Source organism: Prenolepis imparis, unplaced genomic scaffold, assembly GCF_030444845.1.
Source record: "Prenolepis imparis isolate NDT839.2.m4 unplaced genomic scaffold, iyPreImpa1.0 SCAF_28, whole genome shotgun sequence".
Classification (NCBI taxonomy): Eukaryota; Metazoa; Arthropoda; class Insecta; order Hymenoptera; family Formicidae; genus Prenolepis; species Prenolepis imparis.
Window position 1 is genome coordinate 197,509 of NW_028141186.1, and position 12,595 is coordinate 210,103.

General features: G+C 56.9%; 1 protein-coding gene across 1 annotated transcript; it reads right to left on the reverse strand.

Moving 5' to 3' along the window:
- Positions 1 to 9,977: 9,977 nt before the first annotated feature.
- Positions 9,978 to 11,086, reverse strand: LOC145946916 (uncharacterized). The gene is made up of 2 exons (XM_083056669.1): positions 11,043 to 11,086; positions 9,978 to 10,539 (listed from the first exon to the last, which is right to left on the reverse strand). The coding sequence occupies exons 1-2, from the start codon at positions 11,084 to 11,086 to the stop codon at positions 9,978 to 9,980; spliced, it is 606 nt and encodes a 201-aa protein (XP_082912795.1).
- Positions 11,087 to 12,595: the final 1,509 nt, after the last annotated feature.

Consider the following 12,595-nt stretch of genomic DNA (forward strand, 5'->3'; position numbering starts at 1 on the left):
CTCAGTGCTATAACCCACGCCTTTCCCGGAATGCCATCCGGGCCTGGGGCGGTGTTCTTGGACCTTAGTTTTATCACCGCTCTTTTTAGCTCATCCGCCGACACTTCCTTGTCCTCTGTCCAAAACACTGCTGGGATAAAGCTCTCCCTACGGTTGTTCCGTTCTTCACCCTCTGGGAAGAGGGCTGCCACCACGCTTTGCAGTGTTTGCGGATGGAGACTCTCGGTGATCGCGGATGCACGTGTTCGGAGCTTCTGTCTCACGATTTTGTACGGTCGCCCCCACGGATCATCATTGAGAGTCTCCATTAGCTCCTCCCAGGCTTGGGCCTTAGCTGTTTTTATTGCTGACTGCAGATTCCTCTTGATTTCCCGATACTCTTCATGCAATTCGGCCGCTTCCTCCACTGTATGCTGTTTTCGGCGGCAACGGGTATATCGTCGCCTTCTTTCATTGCATTTAGACCTTAGGTCTGCAATCGTTTGTGACCACCAGTACACCGCTTTGTCTTTGGAGGGTGCCCCTACTCTTGGCATTGCAGCGTCACAAATCTCTGTTAGTGCCTTCCTAAACCAGAGTGCTTCATCCTCGATTTCAAAAGGTCCCTGTGGTGGCTCTTCTAAAGCCTTGGCAATCGCAGCAGCCTTCAGCGTGTCTATATCCAGGCGCCGGAGCGCCCATCTTGGTTGCCGCGCATTTCTTCCCGCTTTTCGACGTTGTCTCATCTGCTGTCCCAGAGAGGGGTCACTTACAGCCATCCGGATATACCGGTGGTCAGACAGAGTCTCGATTTCTTCTACGACTCTCCACTTGTGTACCCTGCGCGTGGCCGCTGGAGTCCCAAAAGTGATATCAATCACTGAACCTCCATTGTGCCGCACGCAGGTGTACACTGAACCCCGATTTACTATCCGCAAATCGTGCTCAGCCATCCAGTCGTTGAGCGTTTCTCCCTTATCATTGTTTACGGGGGATCCCCATTCCACCGCCTTGGCGTTTAGGTCCCCCATAATGAGAACTGGATTGGGGAGCGACCTTGTAATCACTCCGCCCAGATCCTCTAAGAAGCGCTCAAACTCTCCAACGTCCCGATTGGGCGAAAAGTACACCCCAATCACCGTCATTTCTCCCCATAGCGCCGCTATGTACCCCTCTCCTTTTTCTTTTTGGGACAGCGGCGGATTTCCTGGGCTTATCTTCCCTATAATGGCAACTTGCCCCTCGTCGTCTCCCAGCCACCCGGGTCTAACTGGGGGAACGTAATATGGCTCGGCCGCCACTGCCAGGCTTATATTCCACTCCGCCATAGTCTGCATGAGTAAGTCCTGTGCCCTGGCGGAGTGGTTCAGATTTGTCTGAAGAATCTGACGATCCATTTAATTTGTATCCATTTTTTTTTTTTTTTTGAGAGTCAACCTAACCTAACCTAACCTAACCTAACCTAACCTTTTTTTTTTTTTTTTTTGCGTGTGGAAATGCGCGACCGCATACCCTCACACCTCGGGGGAGGTGAGAGGGTTATGTGGGGCTGGGATCAACGCCCACCGGGACTCAAATGCGTCCCGGGGACTCCCCCGACCCACTAAAACCACACGGTGGCCCTCTGAGCGCTTGTGCAGCGGCCCCGGGAATCGCTTTCGCATACGCCGGGGTCGCTGCACGCTGAGCTTGCGCTCCAAACCTTGATAAAAGGACCGGGTTTTACCCCGGTCCTGGAAGGAAGAGAATGGGGCCACCCATTCTCTTCCCCCTCGTGAGAGCCCGCGTGCAGTGGATCTCCGAAGCCCCCGCTCCAAAGATCCTGCGAGCCCTCCGCCCCCCCCGTGTCACGGCTCCCTCCGCCCCCGGAGGGGGTTAGGATTCGGCCGTGACACGGGGGGGGCACCTCTCGGAAGACCCCCTCGAGAGAGGGAGTATCCCTAAGCGGAAGGGAGGGGCCCGTGAACCTCGTCCCGTGGGGCGAGGATCGTGTCCCCTCCGTTCCGCCTCTCTTTTGGTTTTCTTCCGGGGATCGGCCTCCCTCCGCCCCCAGAGGGGGTTGGGATTCGGCCACGGTCCCCGAGAGAACCTCCTCGCGAGGGGAAGAGCCGTCCCCCTAGAGGAACGACTCTCCCCCCCCCTCCGAGGCGGGATCTGGGGAACACTGTTCTCCCGATCCCGCCTTCTTCGCACAACTCCTTCCCGCTATCCTCTCGCCGCGGCTGCGGCGAATCTCCTTCTCCGGACGCCAGCCCTCTTGCGACGCATCGGGTCGGCGTCCGGGTCTTCCTCTCTCTCCCTTTCCGCCACCTCCTTCCGCGTTAGGACGTCCTCGCAGAAGGAGGCGACGGCGCTCCACTTTTCTTTGCTCTCCAGCATGGCCTTGACCATGCTGGAGAGCTGCAAATCTCCCCCTATAGCATCGGTCAGGGCACGGCGCTGTTCCGCCCATGCTGGGCAGAATTCCACTGTGTGTTGCGCCGTGTCCCTGACCTCCGTACAATGGTGGCACTTCGTCGTTGGCTCCCTCCGCGCCTTATCGTGCAGGTACTCACCGAAGCACCCGTGCCCGGTGAGCACCTGCACAACCCTATAAGAGAGTCCGAAATCTCTCGACAGCCAATCCGATAGAACCGGCTGAATTGCTTGGACAGCGCGCAGACCGGCCCTCGGTCGGAGTAGTTCCTCCGACCATCGTTCCACTGCGCGCTGTCTTGCCCTTTGCCGGGCCACCTCTGCCGCTTTCGGTGTCAGGGCCAGGCCCCGCTGGCGAAGGTCCCTCCTCTGCTCGTACAGTTCCTTGTACACCTCCGCCAGCAGGGTCCAGGGTATCGACCCCGACACCACGCATGCCGCTTCCACGGGGACCGTGCGATAACCGCGGACGATTCTGATGGCCAGCCTTCGCTGCAGACCTAGCAGCAGTCTTTGACTGGGTACCATCAGGTCGCCCGCCCACACAGGTGCCCCGTAGAGCGCCATGGATCCGATCGCCCCCATGTAGAGGCGACGGATCTTCTCCCTCGGCCCCCCGATGTTGGGCAGCAAGCAACCAATACTGTTGACCGCTGCCCTTATCCGGGGGGCTAAGCGACAGAAGTGTTCCCGCCAGTTCCATCGGCTGTCGAGCGTGAGTCCCAAATATTTCAAATGGGACTTCACCTCCATTCGGACTCCCTCTACCTCTATATGGGACCGAGGTGGTCCCCTCCTTGGACCGTTGAAGTGAATAACTTCGGTCTTTTGGAGGGCCACCTTCAGTCCCAAAGCGCGGATCCGTCCAACGACGAGTGCCAGACCCACCGATGCAAGTCGGCGGGCCCCCTCCCAATTGTCGCCCCGGGCAAGCACCAGCGTGTCGTCAGCGTAACACATTAGGTGCATGCCCGGGAGAAGTGCGCCCCGCAACACCCAATCGTATCCGAGGTTCCACAGGAGTGGTCCTAAGACCGACCCCTGCGGAACCCCCCGACTCATCCTCCTGCGATGCGGCGTTTGGTACCGCCCCGTGTAGGATATCCACCTATCGCTGAAGTAGTCCCCGACCACATCCTGAATGTACCGAGGCACCCGGTGGTACCGGAGTGCCTCGCGGATGCATTCCCAGGGCAGCGTGTTGAACGCGTTCGAGATATCTAAACTCGTCCCGATCAACACGCCGCCCCTTGCCGTTGCTTCATCCGAGAGGGCCTTGACGCGCATAATAGCGTCGATCGTCGATCTGCCCTCTCGGAATCCGTATTGGCATTCCGCCAGGTCGGGTCCTACCCGCGATAGGTGGTCCCTGAGGCGGGCAGCTACTATTCTTTCGAATAGCTTGCCCGCCTCATCCAACAAGCAAATGGGGCGGTACGCCGCAGGTGAGTCTGCGGGTCGCCCCTCTTTCTTCAGGAGGACCAATTTGGCCTCCTTCCAGATGTCGGGAAACCGTCCCGCCCTGAGGCAGCTGTCAAATAGCTGCCTCATACGGCCCCCGAGGACGCTTAGGGCCATGGCCCAGGCCTTGCCCGGTATTCCGTCCGGCCCCGGAGCTGTATTCTTAGCCCGGAGCCGCTTAACCGCTTGGACGAGCTCCTTCCCGGTGACCCTTAGGTCCTCCGTCCATTGATTTCGGACTAGTGGACCCAAGGGTCTGTCCCCACCCTCTTCCTCCACGTCCGGAGGGAAGAGAGTGGTGACCACCTCCTCTAACACATCGGGTTGGAGACCCTCTGTGATCGGGGGTCCACCGGACTGCAATTTCTTTCTTACAATCCGGTATGGACGCCCCCACGGATCCTTATTGAGGGTCTCCAGGAGCTCGTCCCAGGCCCGGGCCTTGGCCTCCTTAATGGCTCGTTGGAGGGACTTCTTCGCCTCTTTATATACCTCCAACAGCTCGGCCGCCTCGTCAACCGTGTGACGCCTGCGTCGGCAGTGGGTGTACCGGTGTCTCGAACGGATGCACGTTGCGCGTAACCGTGATATCTCCTCAGACCACCAGTACACCCCCCTCTTCTTATGATTGGCCTGGCTCCTCGGCATGGCGGAATCGCAAATCTCCACCATTGCCGATCGGAACCAGGCCGCCTCCTCGTTTGCGTCGCAGGCGTCAGGCGCGGGAAGTTCTTCCCACGCCTTGGCTGTGGCGGCCGCCATTAAGGCGTCCTCGTCAAGGCGCTTAAGCGCCCATCGGGGTGGCAGGGGTGCACCGCGTCTTTCCTCCCGGGGGCGTGGCCGGCGTCCTAAGGAAGGGTCAGAGACCTCCATCCTTATATTTCTATGATCCGATAGGGTCTCCGACCCCACCACCACCCGCCAGCCACTTACCATACGTGCGGCTCGAGGGGATCCCCATGTAACATCTACGATGGATCCCCCGTTGTTCCGCACGCAGGTAAACTCTGACCCTCTGTTGATGACCAGAAGGTCGAGTTGTGCCCCCCACTCTTCCAGGATCTCACCCCTTGCATTGGTCACGGGGGAACCCCACGCGTCAGATTTGGCGTTTAGGTCCCCCATGACCAAGACTCGGCCCGGGAGGTGGCGGTTTATTTCATCCGCCAACCTACCCAGGTACTCCTCGAACTGGGTGAGATCCCTATTGGGAGAGTAGTACACCCCCACCACGACGGTTTCCCCCCATCTTCCGGACACAAAGCCCTCCCCTTTCCCCATCAAGGATAGTGGTAGGGCTTCCCTCTCCCCCTTGCCAACAATGGCAACAGAGCCCAGGATGTCCCCCAGCCAATTTCCCTGCTGTGGGACCTGGTACGGCTCCGCCACTACCGCTAAGTCGATGCTCCACTCCGCCAGGTGCTGTATGAGCAGGTCTTGCGCCCTGGCCGAGTGGTTAATATTAACCTGGAGGAGATGAGCATTGTCACGAGGCATAATTACACCTTGCTCACCCCCTCCAGGCCAGTCTCCTTAGCAGCTCTCACTTGAGCTGGCTTCTCGGGTTCTTGTTTCCCCTTGACACCCCCTTCTACTTTTGTTTTCGGCTCCTGCTCCTGCCTGCTTCTGTTCCCTCCCCTTTTTGTGATTTTCGCATACTCACAGGCCCTCCCCCCGTACCTGTGGTCGGCCTTGCGCCCGTGATCTTTACAATACGGGCAGCAAGGCCGCTCTGTGCATCCACCCGCCTTGTGCCCGGCTTTACCGCAGCGGTAACAAAGACCGCTGCGGTCTGTTTCTGCCTTGCATGTAGCGCGGGTATGACCCGCGCCCATGCACCTGAAGCACTGTAGAGGGCGGGCCTCCAGTGCTTCAACTTTCACTGTGGTCCAACCGACCATCAGTGGGCCAGCTTTCGTTATCTTGCTGGCCGCTGAAGACGGGATTTGAACCCAGCAAGAATTCAGGCCGTCCCGGGGGGACCTGGATATTTTGCCGATCCTGATATCCCCCTCGAGACAGCCTCCTGCCCCAGCCAATGAAGCCAAAACGTCTCCTGCTGTCGCGGAGTCATCCAGGCCGGAGATACGTATCTCCGACCTCTTTATAGGGACGGAGACCTTGATTCCCTTGGGTTCAAGGGATTTCTTCAAGGCCTCCGCCAACAATTTAGCCTTTTCGGCATTCCCCTCCCCGGCCACTTCGTACAGTATGCCCCCGGTGGCGGCCCTCTTTGGTCTCAGCGATGCGATGCCGAAATCCTGCAGACGAATCTCTTTCTGTATTCCGGCCATCGCCTCGCCCAAAGACCGTTGGGTCGCCACTCCGTCGGCGTCCGTGGTCTCCATCTCGTTTCCCCCATGAGATGGCATACTAATCATTATTGCCGCTCTCCTGGGGGGACGGATGTTGACCTTCGGAGGGCTGTTTTCTTTTCCAGCCGCTCCACTGGTTTTCTTTGCCGCTGTACCACTTTTCACTGCTGCTGCTCCTCTTTTCACTGCCGTTAATATCGGTGGAGCTTTTGCTTCCTTCCTGATGGGCTGAGGATTTACAGTGTTCCCCTTCTTCTTCTTCTTGCTCCCCTTCTTCCTCGCCTCCGCCACCATCCACTCCTGCTCCTCTTTCCTATTATGAGGAGCAGAGAGTATTTTGACGTCAGTGCAGACCTCTTGGATTGAAGTAATCCTCGGTTTCTGCACTGCCGTCACACCAACTTTTGGCCCGCTCTTTGTTGGAGCGGAGTTCTTTGGGGGTTGCGGAGGTTGACAAGTCTTGCTCCTCAGCACCCTCTTCTCCTTGGGCTCGTCCCCGGATTTTGCAGCCGCTGCTGCAGCATATGTTTTTGGAGCCTTCGCCCCTGCCGGTACTGTCTTATTGGCAGAAGCTCCCACCGGAGGTCGAAAGCTCCTTTCCGGTGGGAGCCTCTCCTCGACCGCCGCGAATCTCGCATTCATCATCTCGCCTACTTGCTTGATGATGGAGGCCTCCATATTGCCTAATGCGCTCTCCTGTTGACAAGATCCAGGTGCAACGCCCATGTCATCGTGCTTCCCCTTCCGTTTGAGGTTGACGGGAGCCGTGTCCTCCTTGGTGGCCGAAGTGTCTCCCCCTTTTCCAGAGGTAACAAACTCCTCCCTCAGGTTTCGGATTTCCACCCGAAATCCCTGTACCGTCCGCTTCATGGAGGCTATTTCGGCCTTAAGTTGGCGGTTTTCCTCCCTTAACTTCATGTTCTCCTCGTTTGCCGTGCGACGACACAGCTCCTTTGTGGCCGATGTGACCACCTCTGCCGCTTCCTTCAGGACTTTGCGGGAGGTCCCTTTGTAACCTTTGGTAAAGGAGGAAATCTTCCTGATCGCCTGGACCACCTTGTTCACCTCCGCTATAATTTCCGAGGCGGGGAGATCAGGGATTTCCCGTTTTTCCACCTCCGCCTCTTCACCGTCCTCGATGATCTCTCCTTTGAGGGCTCTCATCGAACGAGTCTTGGCTGCTTCGGTCCACTCCTCCTCGAGTTCCCTCTCAGCTTGGAGGTATTCCTCCTCGCGTTCCCGGCGTGCCAGTTCCTCCTTTGCTTTAGAGCGACCTACATATAGGCCGCACCCTTCCTTGGGAGGCCTTCCCGGTTTTCTCTTGAGAGCATCTACCGGGCCTTTGGCCATCTCCACGGCATCCTCCACGTCCTCTACTTCCACCTCCTCTGTCTCTGTGGAGGAATACTGAGCGGGTGATTTAATTCTCCTTCTCTTCTTTCCCTTGCGGCCCTTGATTCTTCCCTTCGCTCCACCGACCCGGATAACTTCTTCCATCTGGAAGTCCGCGTCGGGGGGAAGTGGAGTCGATGCAGCAGCATCCTTCAATTCCGCGCTCAGCCTCATCACCTCCTTGGTTCCAACCCTGGAGCGTATTTCCTCGACTTTACCCGAGGATTTCATGCTCGCGGGAGGCGGGCGTCTCTCCTCCTTTCCGAAAGTCGGTGTATCCCGACCCGAGGCATGGCTACTCTCGGTATCCATCTTCTCGGTGTCGTGTCCCGACTCATCCCTTCTACTGTTAGGGATTTGTGCCTCCCTTTTTGTACTCGTATTGATATTGTTATTAAAACTCTTCATTGTAGTTAATCCCATTACCCCCAGCGGCTCGGTGGACCGGCGTATCTCCTACCGCCCGCCGAAGTGCCCGAAACATGACCGGCACACTCCGACGGCCGGGCCCGGTGGACTCACCGGGAGCCCACCTATGCCGAAACCAGAGGGGATAAAGACCCCCCCTGGCCCGGCTCCAGCCCCTTACTCCCCCGTGTGAAGCTGTGACACCGCACACGGGTTTTTCGGGGGTCCCGCGCCTCCGACAGCGCGGGTACCGCTGGGGGTGGCGCCACCCAGGGGGCCCCACGGACGGTTGGGGTGAGGACGCCGCTCCCCGTCCACACCTTGCCCGCCGTGGCGACCAGCACGTCCCCCCGCCGGGAATCACGTCCAGCGGAAGGGACTACGCCTCTCCTGACCGGCCGGTTCGGAAGGGGAAACGGTCCCGACCGGCCAGGAGTACCTGCTCTCGCCGCCGAGCCCTGCCTCGGAATAAGTCCGAGCGGCCTCGACGGCAGGTCCGCGTGGCACCCTCCGGGCTATGCCCCTTGGGTAATCCCTCCGGGCAAAGCCCCTCGGGTAACCACGCGTGACCTCCACACCGCGCCCGACCCGAGCTCGGAATACGTCCGAGTGGCCCGGGCGCGGCAACCCCCCAGGGACGCTGGGACGGAGACCCAGGCTACCCAGCCTGGGGACTCCCAACCAGCACCCTGGGGTACTTCTTGTCGCCGGGCCCCGCCTCGGAATACGTCCGAGCGGCCCCGGCGACTGACCGCTGTGATCCCCTCCGGGCGATGCCCCTCGGGTAAAACCCTCCGGGCAAGGCCCCTCGGGTGATCACAATTGGTCCCCTCCCCCGCGGCCCCAGCCGCAAAGACCCCAACCCCGAGACCCCGGGGGAATACCCCCGGGAGAAAAAACCCCCGAAAAAATACCCCCCCAGAGCACGGAGGAGGAAGTCCCAGCGGCGCAAACCGCAACAGTATGGAGGGAGGACAGCGCCAAAGGCGCCGTGCAATGTCCATCCCCTAACGGTGCCATACCACCGGGCGTTTGTATTCAAGGTCGCCATCCTCTACCACATACGAGCCGAAGCTCTATAGGGGAAGTGGGCCCCCTCCTCCCACAGGGAGGGCTCCCCAAGACTGGGGAAACTCCCCAGACTCGGGGAGTTGATGTACCCGACGTTACTCGGGTACGGGATGCTGTTAGCACCCCTTGCAAGACTATCCTCTTGCAAGGGGTGAGCTCTCTCGCCACGGCAAGGCCGCATCCCACGAGAGAGAACCTAACCTTTTTTTTTTTTTTTTGCGTGTGGAAATGCGCGACCGCATACCCTCACACCTCGGGGGAGGTGAGAGGGTTATGTGGGGCTGGGATCAACGCCCACCGGGACTCAAATGCGTCCCGGGGACTCCCCCGACCCACTAAAACCACACGGTGGCCCTCTGAGCGCTTGTGCAGCGGCCCCGGGAATCGCTTTCGCATACGCCGGGGTCGCTGCACGCTGAGCTTGCGCTCCAAACCTTGATAAAAGGACCGGGTTTTACCCCGGTCCTGGAAGGAAGAGAATGGGGCCACCCATTCTCTTCCCCCTCGTGAGAGCCCGCGTGCAGTGGATCTCCGAAGCCCCCGCTCCAAAGATCCTGCGAGCCCTCCGCCCCCCCCGTGTCACGGCTCCCTCCGCCCCCGGAGGGGGTTAGGATTCGGCCGTGACACGGGGGGGGCACCTCTCGGAAGACCCCCTCGAGAGAGGGAGTATCCCTAAGCGGAAGGGAGGGGCCCGTGAACCTCGTCCCGTGGGGCGAGGATCGTGTCCCCTCCGTTCCGCCTCTCTTTTGGTTTTCTTCCGGGGATCGGGCTCCCTCCGCCCCCAGAGGGGGTTGGGATTCGGCCACGGTCCCCGAGAGAACCTCCTCGCGAGGGGAAGAGCCGTCCCCCTAGAGGAACGACTCTCCCCCCCCTCCGAGGCGGGATCTGGGGAACACTGTTCCCCCGATCCCACCTCCTTCGCACAACTCCTTCCCGCTATCCTCTCGCCGCGGCTGCGGCGAATCTCCTTCGCCGGACGCCAGCCCTCTTGCGACGCATCGGGTCGGCGTCCGGGTCTTCCTCTCTCTCCCTTTCCGCCACCTCCTTCCGCGTTAGGACGTCCTCGCAGAAGGAGGCGACGGCGCTCCACTTTTCTTTGCTCTCCAGCATGGCCTTGACCATGCTGGAGAGCTGCAAATCTCCCCCTATTGCGTCGGTCAGGGCACGGCGCTGTTCCGCCCATGCTGGGCAGAATTCCACTGTGTGTTGCGCCGTGTCCCTGACCTCCGTACAGTGGTGGCACTTCGTCGTTGGCTCCCTCCGCGCCTTATCGTGCAGGTACTCACCGAAGCACCCGTGCCCGGTGAGCACCTGCACAATCCTATAAGAGAGTCCGAAATCTCTCGACAGCCAATCCGATAGAACCGGCTGAATTGCTTGGACAGCGCGCAGACCGGCCCTCGGTCGGAGTAGTTCCTCCGACCATCGTTCCACCGCGCGCTGTCTTGCCCGTTGCCGGCCCACTTCTGCCGCTTTCGGTGTCAGGGCCAGGCCCCGCCTGGTTATGAGACTTAACCCCAAAAGTTATGAGACTTGGGAAAAAAAGAAAAAAAAAAAAAAAGCTGGTTCAGAATTCATAACTTTTCATTCTGTGTCGATTGGAGTACACTTGTAGTGTATGATTTTCAAAAGTTATGAGACTTAAAAAAAAAAAAAAAAAAAAATCGTATAGTTCAAAATGCATAACTTTCGATTCTCCATCGATTGATATATACTTATTTTGTATTTTTTTTAATAACTACGCAACATTCAGGGACGAAAAAAAAAGAAATATTAATAACTCGAAAACAATAAGTCCTTTATAAAAAAGTCCTAATACTTTTTTGTAGGGCTCGAAGAGAGGAACAAGATAGCCCGTAACTGGACCTTGTATCTCCTATAGTTTTCGAGAAAGAAGAAATATATGCATATTTTCGAAAAAAAAAAAAAATTTGTTTTATCTGAGATCTTTCGATGGCGAACCCTATCCGACGCACCCCTTCCCAACTTCCTACGACGCACCGTTGATGAGATATTGCCACTTCCGGTTTTCGACTTTTCGGCATTTAAACTTCCGGTCGAACCGAACCCAAACCCGTTGACCCCACCCCTCTACGGAGCACCGTTCTCGAGATATCGCCACTTCCGGTTTCCGACTTTTGAGCGTTTAAACTTCCGGTCGTACCCTTTCCGATCCCGCAGACCCCACTCCCGTCCGACTTCTCGTTTTCAACATAAAAGGTTGAGTAGTTTAAAAAAAAAAAGAATTAAAATAAAAAAAAAAAAAAGCGGCGACTCCTTAGAAGCCACCTGTGGCGTACAACAAAGAAGGCCGCCTCGCCAACTACGCAACGACCGACCGACACGTTCAATCCCGTCGATCCTTGACTGCGCAACGACCGAGCGACGAGCTGGATCCAGTCATTGTTAGCTGTGCTCTCGTAGCGAGAAGATCGTGCGAAGACGTGCTCCCGACGTTGACAGAGGTAAGCATTTATATTAACTTAAACTTTTCTCATTTAATATTTTTCTTGTTTTTAATAGTTAATATTCTGAAACAGTTCAAATAAAGAAATGGAACCTCGTGTAATGGACGAGAGAGTTTTCCAGGCGCACGAGCGCGGTGAATTTGAGTAAGTACAATAGACGGAACGATAAGTCTTCTTCTCCGTTTTTAAACAAATTTTGTATTAATTATTTTATTGTTCTTTCAGTTTCCAATTAAGAGCATTTGTCATTCCGGTGCGTATTATGACAATCTTGCCTGAACCGTCACCGGACAGTGACGATACTGTGTCAATATATTCGGACATGTCATTTTCGGACGACTTGGACGTGGAGACCGTTGTCGACAACAACGAGAACAACAACGACGTCGAGAAGGACGAAGACGTCGAGAACGACGACGTCGAGGACGACGACGTCGAGGACGACGACGTCGAGGACGACGACGTCGAGGACGACGACGTCGAGGACGACGACGTCGAGAACAACGACGTCGAGAAGAACGACGACGTCGAGGACGATGACGTTGCAGAGAAAAAACAAGAATCCGAATGAAATAAATTGAGTCCGGAATATTAAATAAAAAAAAAAAAAAAAAAGACTCTGTAAAGACCGTCCCCACCTCCTCGTGGTAAGAGTCGGGCAACGTAGAGAGCCTTCCTCAAGGCATCTCGACGGCTAACGGGGCTCCGGCATAATAATCACAAAACGGTACAAGTCTTGAACGAAAGAGCTCGACGAGACCTTTCATCCGAGACCTCGACGGCTCCTCCAGCTGCTTCCGTTCCCGAGATATTAACGAAAAACCATCTCTAGAGATAATTAAAAATTTAATATCTCGCGAACCAAAAGAGATAGATTGACGTTCCAGGTCTCGGACGAAAGGGCTCGACGAGACCTTTCATCAGAGACCTCGACGGCTCCTCCAGCTGCTTCCGTTCCCGAGATATTAACGAAAAACCATCTCTAGAGATAATTAAAAATTTAATATCTCGCGAACCAAAAGAGATGGATTGACGTTCCAGGTCTCGGACGAAAGGGCTCGACGAAACCTTTCGTCCGAGACCTCG

Excerpts from the sequence above, each read along its gene's own strand:
- LOC145946916 (XM_083056669.1), bottom strand. The coding sequence starts at position 11,086 with ATGCCGAAAAGTCGAAAACCGGAAGTGGCAATATCTCATCAACG. Across the intron at positions 10,540-11,042 it reads GTGGCAATATCTCATCAACG|GCGGGGCCTGGCCCTGACAC; the intron begins GTGCGTCGTAGG and ends TCTCATAACCAG.